Source organism: Quercus lobata, chromosome 8 (genome assembly GCF_001633185.2).
Source record: "Quercus lobata isolate SW786 chromosome 8, ValleyOak3.0 Primary Assembly, whole genome shotgun sequence".
Lineage (NCBI taxonomy): Eukaryota > Viridiplantae > Streptophyta > Magnoliopsida > Fagales > Fagaceae > Quercus > Quercus lobata.
The window spans coordinates 51,904,316-51,915,627 of record NC_044911.1 but is presented as its reverse complement, the minus strand read 5'-3'; the positions used below and the strand labels follow the sequence as shown (position 1 = coordinate 51,915,627).

Sequence of the window (11,312 nt, the reverse complement as noted above, 5' to 3'; positions counted from 1 at the left end):
AGTGCAAAAGTGAAGAGACAAATCAATTCCAAAAATCATTTATACCTCCCATTGAAAGTAACTGCATAAATTTTCCCACCCATAAAGGTAAGGAAATCTCCACAGTTAGATCACCATCGCGCCGTTGAACGTGGGAAGCACAGAACCGCCCACATTTAATGAGGACACGTTTCACCTTTCAAAGGCCCTAGGAACGTGTCTCGGGCAGACGAAGAGTCTCGGGAACCGATAGGTGACAATGATTGACAAGTTTTGACAGAGGCCTGATGTCATCAAAACCCTCCTATCCGGCCGAAGATCCAGACAGTAGGATTTTGAGGGGCTATTGTGGGGCCAGAAGACTTATGACCCGGCCCACTTCCCATTAGGACCCAGGGCCCGTGTCGAGGAGTGTAGTTGCCGAGGACGAGTGGCGAAAGACCGAATGGTCGAGAGATGCAGCCGAGGACGACCCTGTCCTTAGCATCCTAAGACTTCAAGGGGAAGGGCAGCATGTCGTCAAAGGCGGCGTCCGAAACGCCTCCAGAAGATAAGGCGAGTAGAATGGGACCTACATGGGGGTACGAAGTGGGAGTGGTTCAAGGAAAAGACGTCACCTCCGCATTGAATGTGCTCATAAACGTCCTGGCCATATTAATGGGAAAAGACTCATGAACAGTGTGGCTTCGGTTATTGCAACTAACAGCAAGTAGGAAGAGGCTGCTGATGGGACAAGTATTCGAGTAAGTACCTGCTTGATCAACAGATGGAGGATCAGGATCAACCGTGAAGGGCTATATAATGTAAAGGCTTAGGCGTCAAAGGGGGGGGGGGAAAGGCCAGGAACTAGATCCTCCCAGGCCGTATCGAGGAGAAAGACTCCTCGAGCGAACATAGTTTAATTCTGTATGAACACCATGACTAACCACCGTTCGGTGACCAAGGCCTAGCCTTTCAAGCCCACGCTCTACAAATTATATTATTTGAGCCTTTTAACGTGCGAACCCAACATCATTTTGGGATCATTACAAATTGAGTCCTTACATTCATATAAGCTCAATATTAGCATTTTTTTTTTTTCCCTTAATAAAAGGTTCCAGTTTCCCTTCTTAAAAAAAAGCACAAAAAGTAGCAATGGCTTACCGTCGTTTACGCGTTTTTGAATAAAATTAGATGTCGTTTTCCTGAGAGCATGAGAAATTAATGAGCTATAAGAACAAGCTCCGTCCTCTTATCAGGAGACTCGTTCGACTGGACTTTACTCCCGCCGCCTCATATTCCTCAAGCTCCGCCATGGAAGACTACCAGAAACTCCTCAAAACCAAGGTCTGCATAATCGGAAGTGGCCCAGCGGCTCACACCGCCGCCATATACGCTGCACGAGCAGAGCTCAAGCCCATTCTCTTCGAAGGTTGGATGGCCAATGGAATCGCGCCAGGTGGCCAGCTCACCACCACCTCCGAAGTCGAGAATTTCCCGGGCTTCCCTGACGGAATCAACGGGATCGAGCTTATGGACCGTTGCCGAGCCCAGTCTCACCGTTTCGGCACGGAGATTTTCACCGAAACCGTCAACACCGTCGACTTCTCCACCACTCCTTTCAAGGTCTTCGCCGAATCCAGAACCGTCATCGCCGATTCCGTCATCCTCGCCACCGGCGCCGTCGCCAAGCGTCTGGAATTCACCGGCTCCGGCGAAGGCGCCAACGGGTTCTGGAACCGTGGAATTTCAGCTTGCGCTGTTTGCGACGGAGCCGCACCGATTTTCCGCAACAAACCCCTGGCTGTGATCGGCGGCGGAGACTCGGCGATGGAAGAGGCAACATTCCTCACAAAATACGGTTCCATGGTGTATATAATTCACCGGAGGGACTCGTTTAGGGCTTCGAAGATTATGCAACAGAGAGCGCTGGATAACCCTAAGATAAAGGTGCTGTGGAACTCGGTGGTGGAAGAAGCCTACGCGGACGAGACTAATGGCAGAGTTTTGGGAGGGTTGAAGGTGAAAAATGTGGTGACTGGGGAGGTTTCGAATTTAAAGGCGTCGGGATTGTTCTTTGCGATAGGCCACGAGCCGGCTACGAAGTTTTTGGGTGGGCAGCTGGAGCTTGATTCCGATGGTTACGTTGTGACGAAGCCGGGCACGACTAAGACTAGTGTGCGTGGAGTTTTTGCTGCTGGTGATGTTCAGGACAAGAAGTATAGGCAGGCTGTTACTGCAGCTGGCACTGGTTTGTCACACACTCTCTCTTTTGTTTTTTTTGCTCGTTTAAAATAATGCAATCTAGTCATTTCATTTTTTATGTATATGGGTTTAAGAGCTTAATCAATTGAAAATGCTCACAGTTTTAAGGTCTGTTTGGTTGAATAAATCAATTAAAATTCATAACGGTGCCTCTAAGTTGAATAAAATCATTGTTAAGAGTTTTAAGCTGTTGCATTGTCACCCCAAATAGAGATAATTAAGATGTTCTGTTGTGCACATAGAGGATTCAAGAAAATTAGATTTTGCAACATGAGGATTCAAGAATCTGAATCTTGCGAACTTGATTTTGTCTCACCCATTTTTTTGAGCCCTTGAATTAAGATAGAAAGGCTTGTTAGACCACGCTTTGGCTGGGCTCCGGCTTGTCCTAGTGCTTGGTGACCTGAAATTGATTGGTCTTGTATGTTTAATTTCTGCACTAGTTTAAAATTAAGTTTGAAGACCTTAATTTCACAAGTTGATTGTACTGTGAAATACTTAGCTAGGCTTGGATTCTTTGTGTGTGTTTTCAAATGAGATTAAAAAAAAAAAAAAAAGCTACCTTGATGTGTTCAGTAATATTCTAGCTATGTGAAATGCATAAAATTTGATAGGAGCTTTAGTTCACCATAAGGATAAAGATAATTTGAAATTTTTGGTAGCACAATCAGGCTTTGCTTTACTGATTCTGAGCTGAGTGATTCTACCACCTGTCTTTGTAAAATGTTTTAAGTACACCAAGACGGGGGAGAGAAGACTGCTCCTTGTTTTCTGTTTCATTCTCTTTTTATTGGCCATCATATAGAAATCATGTTATATTGAACTATTTTAGACATGGCACTGGCACCTCCCATTGTTGCAATACCATGTTTCTGTTACCAATATATGGGTTTTTTTAACCCTGGAAGTTATCTTCTAAATTTAAAATAAAAACACTTGTTTCGTTTAAGTCTTGTGTGGTTGTATTATTCACACTTTCATAGTAAAACGCTTATTAAGGTCTTCTCTATCTGACTGGGTTTTTAATGATGCAGGTTGCATGGCAGCTTTGGATGCAGAACATTACTTGCAAGAGATTGGATCGCAAGAGGGTAAAATGGATTGACTACCTAGGGTGTGCTGCGGATTTGAAAGCCAATCAGTTAGAAGCAATATTTAATCAAGGATACAGAATTGTCTTTGAAACATTTATATTTTAGTATTGGACTATTGGATGCATTGATAGATTACTATATTAGTTGATTGGCTTGATAATCTAGAAATCCTATGTTTAACTTTGGCATTTGTTTATGGTTTTAATTCAAACTGGTTGTAGCTTTGACTCCTGGTTTATTGAGATATCTTGCTTAAGCACCAGGTTTGATGAGCTAAGTCACATGTAAAATGTTTCCTTGCACTTTGGTCGTTTGGTGGCATGTCCTATTGGTAATTATTCTTCTCCTCACATGGAGATCATGCCATTATGAACAAATGCACATTTTTTTACTGGGTTTGTTGAGCACTAGAGCTTTATCAGATTTTGAAATATCCTACTGGTTTTTTATTAACCTTTTTGTGAGAGGGCATGCCAATAAACTTCTTGATAATGTCTTGAATTTCTCAAAATTTAACATCTTTGGACAAATGGCTTTGTTAGTGAGAGATATGATGCAAAATAAGGCTTCTTGATATGGTTGGAAAAAATTTATCATATCATAGAACCTGTGTTTATCCAAAAATTTTAAAAAATAAAATGAAGAACTTCGTGTTAGAATTAAGATGGAACAATATCAGATTGTTGCTTCAATTTGTGTCCCAGAATAACTACAGTTTGGAAACTTGTAAATTTTAAACTTATTTTGAATTGTGGGTCACAAAATATTACACCAGGTTAAGTCACTTGGTTAACTTGGTGCATGTTTACTGAACTTCCTTAAGAAGACTGGAAGAGGGATGGTAGGATTAGAACAAAATGGTTACACGTTTGTCATGCCCAACCACCAAAAATTACTCATAAAGATGTGTGCACATACATGATTTATTAGTGAAAGATTATATGCACGCCAATGCTACATGGCTAGCATGCGGTCAAATAGAAACTTACGTGTCCACCTTTTATGCTATTTCAAAAAGGAAAAAATAGTGCAATTGGAAATTTCTGTTGTCAATTGTCATAGTTCTTGAGTCTTGATATTGAAATTAAATCAAATGCCTTCACAATCTGTCAAAAAAAACCAACTAATTCTTTGGTTTACTCTCTCTCTCTCTCTCTCTCTCTCTATATTGGTTCTGGTGAGAGTTTGAAACGATTGAACATTGCTCAACACTGCGGAGCTTAAAATAATTCAAATGGCCTCTACACTAGGGTTCTTCTTCTCTTATTTATTTTTTTATTTTTTATTTTTTTGAGGTTCCCTACATTTCCAAATTTCTCAGTCAATGGCCCGCAAGACCAACATCCAAAAGGACAGCACATTTTTGGTGCCGGGTTTTTGAACTGTAAAATTTGAGGTTCCTACAAAATTTTACGGAATAATTACATTTTAAGAGCATCCACACCAGCTTGTGGATACTCATCTAAAATACAAAAAGGGCTCCAATTTACACATTTTACCCCAAAATTCTTCCACATCAGTTCATGTAAAAATGTCTATATATACACGACGTCTTGCAAAATGAACAGTAACCGTGCATATATACACGGTTACTGTTCACCGTGTAAACAATTTTTTAACATTATTTTCTCTCCCCTGTCAAACGACTTCTCTTCCCCAACCATTACAACAATCTAGCGCGCCAGAATAACCACCCAACCACCAAACCCAGTGCCACCACCAAACACTGAAATCTAACACAGAGTATTAACCAAACTCAATTGAAAATTAATCCAAAATCAACAGAAAACCCAAAATCAACTGAAAATTAACCCAAACACATCCACAGACAAATCAACATAGAGATACACTTGCTCAAAAGTGAAAAAAAAAAAAGAAAAGAAAAAAGAAAAGAAAAAGAAAACACAGAGATACACTTGACTGGAACGATCGGAGCTCGTGGGTATGGGTCTTGCCTGATCGGAGCTAGGAAGATACAATAACTGATCGGTGCTTGTGGATCGGAGCTAGGGAGATCGGTGCTTGCCTGATCGGAGCTGTGGATCGGAGCTAAGGAGATCGGTGCTTGCCTGATCGGAGCTGTGGATCGGAGCTATGGATTGGAGCTAGGGAGATCGGGAGCTGTGGAACGGAGCTGTGGATCGGTATAGACCGAGAGGGAGAGTTGATTCAGATTTGGGTAAGAGATGGGTTATGGGTGTAGAGAGCTGTATCAGAGAGAGAGAGAGAGAGAGAGAGCTTCATCAGAAAAAAATGAGAACCAAAAATGGGTTTCGGTTCTCCTAGAGAGAGAGAGAGAGCTTCATCAGAAAAGAAAAAATGAGAACCAAAGATGGGTTCCCAGAGAGAGAGAGAGAGAGAGCTTTATCAGAAAAGAAAAAGTGAGAATTGAAAATGGGTTCCCAAAGAGAGAAAGAGAGAGCTTTATCAGAAAAGAAAGAGAGCTGTATAAAAAAATGAGAACGCGCGTATAATAATGTGATCGGTTGAGGAAATAATAAAAAAATTGAAAAAATTGATTATTTAAATAAAGGAGGTGATAAAATAGATGAACTGATGTGGGTATTTTGTAAAAGTGAATGTGTAAAATAGAAAAAGTAGGTTTTTAGTGTAAAAATAGATGTGTAAAATACAGGGACTGATGTGGTTGCTCTAAGTCTTATAATTTAGCAGTGTGTTGGATAAAATATTTTGAAATTTCCTATTTGCCAACTGAAATGACAGTTAAGCGTTCTAGTAGAGGAGATAATGACAGTTATTAAACTTCGAATAACGCATGAAATATTTCATGGTCATCAAAGTGAAAGGAAAGGATGCCAAAGAAATTGTCAATAACTACTGCTAATTATTGATAACTGTTAGAGAACAAGTATAAATAGAAGACTTATTTATCAAAATAAGACACAACTCTCTTATCAAAAGAGATTTTTTTTTTCTTCTCTTATTATAGTATTTTTGCTTTCTAGTTTGGAATCTTTGTAAGCAGTTAATGCAAGTAAGTAATCTATACGACTATTTAAGGGACTTTTCTGTTTAGATTCCTCATTTTTTTGGTTTAAAAATACCTCTACACTTCTATGTTTGTGTAGAGAAAACTAAATGACAATCTGGTAAAAATACAACTTTAATTTCCACTAAAACATTGCTTAAAAAATAGAGACACTCTCCTATTAATTTTCAAATTACTTTATTCACTTATAAATTAAATTCTCAAAATAAAAATTAAATATAAAAAATAAAGATAATTTTTGTTTTTGCAATAAAATAGAACCACTAAACCCAACGTTTTCACTAAACCAAAAAAAGAAAACCTCATTGCATGCGCAAAGCGCTTGTGATGTGGCTAGTTTGCTTATAATCATTTACTCCTACGTGTCTATGAATTTCTATTAGATTCATTGCAAGTTCACAGCCATTCCTCTAGGATTTCCCACTTTGAGCGACCAGGAAAAATTGTAATACATACAAAAAAAACTGGCTAAAGTATGTACTTGAAAATGTAAGCTCTAAAAAAAAAACTGTACATAAATTAGATAAGCTAAAAGCTAAATGAAAAAACTCATGGTTATGCGTTTGGCAAAAAGCTATTATTTATTAGCATTTTATTTCTTGTCTTAGCTTCCATTTCAATTTAAGTATTTCTTAAAAAAAAAAAAGAAGCTTTAATTTCAAATTCCCAAAAATTACTTTTTAGAAAATTAATGTTTTTTTTTAATATGTTTTAAATTTTTAGAAAGACGATGCAACTGCTCTTAGATGGTAACAGATGAGTGACAATTTTTTTCACATGTCACATGTTCTAGTTCTAGTCTTATTGAATCTCACTTACACACTCATCTGAAAATACCCAAATGGCCTCCAAAAGTCATTTTAGATCTTTACAATTACTTCATATTTCATTACAAAATTGGACCACTAGAAGAACTCATTCATACAACAGTCCAAAATATCATTCTTTCACTATTTAAAAAAGCTCAAAACCGACCCAACAAGCCCAATAAACACCTCACTAGGCCCAATGCTTAGCACTAGTTACGCATTAGGCATGGATTTTTTTTTTTTTTTTTGGTGTGTTTTTTTTTTATTTTTTTTTATTTTATTTTTTATGGCAAGGTGTTTTGACGAATTGGAAACTTGTAAATTTTAAACTTATTTCGAATTGTGGGGCAAAATATTACACTTAGATAAGTCACTTGATTTATGTTTCTGGTTAGTAAAGCAGCAACTAAAACCAGTTATCAATGTTTTAGCCAAAAAAAAAAAAAACAGTTATCAATGGGTTATAGATCAAATAGCACATCCTGCCAAATATTAACTTATTTTGATCAGCTTGTTTTGTTTATTTATTAGGTACGATTTTTAAAAGGCTAAAATATAAATATAATTTTGGTGCCTTAAGTTTGTATATTGTGCGTATTTGGTCTTATAAGTTTGGAGTGAGCACTATTAGTTCCCGAAGTTTAAAAAATGAGCGTTGTTGGTCTTTCTATTAACTTCTGTTAAATTCTTGTTTACGTGTTGTGCATGCCAGAAACGAGGCTATTGGGTTTGGCCTCATTTGGGCTCACAATCTATTTGTATTGTGGGCTTGAGTTTCCTACTTTGGTCGTTCTCGATATAGAGACTCAACAAAATTACCTCTTCCTCTGAATCATTCTCTTCTCTCTCCTCTCCAAACTTCTTTGTGAACCTTTCAACAACCCTTTCCTCTTTTAACTTCTCATATTTATAGCTCAAAATTAGTGGAGAGACTATGATTACTTCCATGGTTAGTGCGATGGGAGGTCCAATATTGTTAATCGTAAGTGGGTGTTTAGGTGGGAGTAGGGTGTGGTGAGAGTGGCTTTAGAAATGGTTTCCACTTCAGTAGATATGCTCGGCAGCGATACTCCCTAGGCACTGCCAAGCAACCAAGAGACAATACAACCGAGCAATCACTTTCTTGTTCGGGAAGCAGGTCACCTGGTGTGACCTAGGAGGTGTAGCGTGGTATGAATTGATAAGATCATTTGTTCAATGGGCTTAAAGGCGGCTTGAGGCCTAAGCTTAGGGACGGTATGGGCCATATCATCAGGTTGAAGCCTGAGGCCCAAATGGGTCTGGATATCGTAGGGCCGTGCATTTGTCTAATGGAACATTGACATGACACTTCCCTGTGGCCACTTTTTTTATTAATTAAAAAAATCACATATGTGATTAAAGTCCAAACTTGCTTCTTTTCCCCAATTTAAACTCAAACCCGGAAGACCTTGGTAGTTGACTACTTTCTCAAAATTAAATCATACTCAATTGAGATGGAATGCACACCGAAGTAGCAACGTCCTGCCACATCCACAAAGGTCTTAGTGGATGTGCTTTCTTTGAATTTATTTAGAATTTGACTTACTGTTTTTCACTTCCAAGTCGTAAATTCCATTTGGTATTCAATTGGTATTTGTTTTTCAACAAGGGCTATAAAACTACCAAATGGTTTTTCTCTCTTAGATTGATTTCAAAATTTTTTTTTTTTTTTGATGTTCCCGTTTACAAGCATTGGGCATAAATCATAATATAGTTATTAATTAAGAGTTTCCATTGTATGATACCAGATTAGACTAAGGGATTGTGAATTGTTTGAATAATATGTGGTTTGAAATTGATGAACGGTAAAACCATTATAAAATTGATTACATGGATAAACTTTCTGAGGAACATAAGAGAGATTTAGATAAAAACAATACGCCGAGACATTGCCAAGCTTCCTAAGACTGGTGAATAATTAGGATGCAAATTGGAACGGGTCAGATTTATGAATGTAATTTTGTTTTTGTTTTATTTTTTCTTTAAACAAAATAAGTTGTCACATGGAAAAAATAAGTGTCATGTCATTGTTCTGTTAGATATATAAGCAAGAATTTAACAAAAGTTAATGAAGAGACCAACAATGCTCATTTTTTAAACTCCAGGGACTAATAACGCTTACTCGAAACTTAAGGGACCAAAACGCACAATAGACAAACTTCAAGGACCAACATTGTATTTTCACCATTTTTAAAACTTTACATTTTAGATGTAACTATATTTTTGTAGGAATTATACTTAAAAAGTAATAATTCAAGAGAAACAAATATAATACATCTATCAATTAACAATTATATCATGTGCATATGTAATAAAAATCAACCATAAGATGTGAGAAATTTACATACTAAATTATATTATTCAAGGACCTCACAAGCAATTAGGATGCTCTCCCCAGCTGGTCAGGATTAATAAGAGCTTTCTTTCCTCTTCTCACACCCCTTGCAAGTGTGGCATTGACAATATATATAATATTCAGAAAGGACATGATCAGCCATAAAATCCTTTCTATTGTAATAACAATTCATGTAACAAATATGTTACATTCATTAATAAACAACTTCATTAATTAGATTCATTAATGAATAAGTTCATTAACATGTAATTACTTTTGTAACTTCATACTAACACATGGATTCATTTATTGTTCATATCCAGAATCACTATGATGACAACACCTCCTATAGGAGGCCAAGTTACTGGCAATGACACGATAGATTTATTAAGGTCAACACTCAACGTGCACGAATCTCATTATGGAAGGACTTCCGAGATTATTATGCACTAACCATTGAAAGGCTAGCCCTTATTGTCTTCCATAGTTTGAGTAATTTTAACTTGCACCTCATTTCTACCATAGTCCAACAATGTACCTATCAAAATAGATTACATCATGATGAATATGGTCAAGTCAAGGACTATAATGAAATGATTCATAATCTTAGTCTACAATATCAAGTAGACATATTTCAATATTCCAATATTTTACATGATAAAAATATTGCAAAATTTCACAAAATTTTTTGAATAATTAATTATTGATAATTGTGTGGCCCAAATAATCTATGGGCCAGGCCCATCTACCCGTAAGGAGACCAAAGGCCCAAGCCGAGGAGGGCTATGTCCCAAACTCGACAAGATAGCCTTGGGATACAACCGAGGACAGTTCAGTCCTCGGCAGACCCAAAGTCCCATCGGAAAAAGGGGTAAAAACGGTATAAGACTAAAACTTGGAAGAAAAATCTAAAAATATCCAGGGAAAGCTGCCTTTACTGCCATTCAATACTCTGAACCTGACAGAGCCGTATTCTTTGACTTTTACAACCACCCCCAACAACTTTGGGTATGGACTGATGGGACAAGTATCAGCCTTGGAAAGGTTGACCCTATACGTGGACGAAGGACAGTGGACGCAGGCGAGAATAAAAGGAAAAATAAGTAACCTAGAGAGGGGGCTGGGAAAAATGGCCAAAAACCAGAGCCTCCCAGCCCACCTCCAGGAGAAAGATTCCAGGGGTGAAGAAAACTTAAACCATGCATGAATACCACGAAAAACCCACCATCTGGTGACTAAGGCCTAGCCTTTCAAACCCACGCTCTACAAATGATATTGTTTGGGCATTTTTATGTGCGAACCCAACACTGTTACGGTTCGTTACGAATCATGTCCTTACAATTGGCGCCGTCTGTGGGAAAGACTTGTGTGTTGGTATAGGCGGTGGGTCGAGAGAGTTCCTTTGTCATTTCTGACAACTGGTTATAGAGTTTTAGAGTAAAGTTCCGCTAGGGGCTATGCTTCTTGACTAGGGGCTACGCTTAGTATCGTTAATCGCACAGATAATTCTAGGGGCTTGGCCGAAGAGCTAACTCCCCTAAAGCCAAGGTCCAGCGCCAAAGGAAAACTAGGTTTTGGACAGAACCAAGGCATTGCATGGTCCTCGGACTCAAGCCTATGGGGAAACCAACTACTTGGATGAGAAAACTAGGTTTTGGACAGAACCAAGGCATTGCATGGTCCTCGGACTCAAGCCTATGGGGAAACCAACTACTTCGATGAGAAAACTAGGTTTTGGACAGAACTAAGGCATTGCATGGTCCTCGGATTCAAGCCTATGGGGAAACCAACTACTTGGATGAGGAAAACTAGGTTTTGGA

General features: G+C 38.2%; 1 protein-coding gene across 1 annotated transcript; it reads left to right on the top strand.

Moving 5' to 3' along the window:
- The first annotated feature begins 1,171 nt into the window (after positions 1-1,171).
- On the top strand, positions 1,172-3,683 carry LOC115958271 (thioredoxin reductase 2-like). Its single transcript, XM_031076679.1, has 2 exons — positions 1,172-2,209; positions 3,258-3,683. Exons 1-2 carry the CDS (start codon positions 1,183-1,185, stop codon positions 3,326-3,328), a joined length of 1,098 nt encoding a protein of 365 aa, XP_030932539.1. The 5' UTR covers positions 1,172-1,182; the 3' UTR covers positions 3,329-3,683.
- Positions 3,684-11,312: the final 7,629 nt, after the last annotated feature.

Bases quoted from the DNA above. Each gene is read 5' to 3' on its own strand.
- LOC115958271 (XM_031076679.1), top strand. From the start codon at position 1,183: ATGAGCTATAAGAACAAGCTCCGTCCTCTTATCAGGAGACTCGTTCGA. The intron at 2,210-3,257 runs GTTTGTCACACA...TTAATGATGCAG, and splicing joins TGTTACTGCAGCTGGCACTG to GTTGCATGGCAGCTTTGGAT.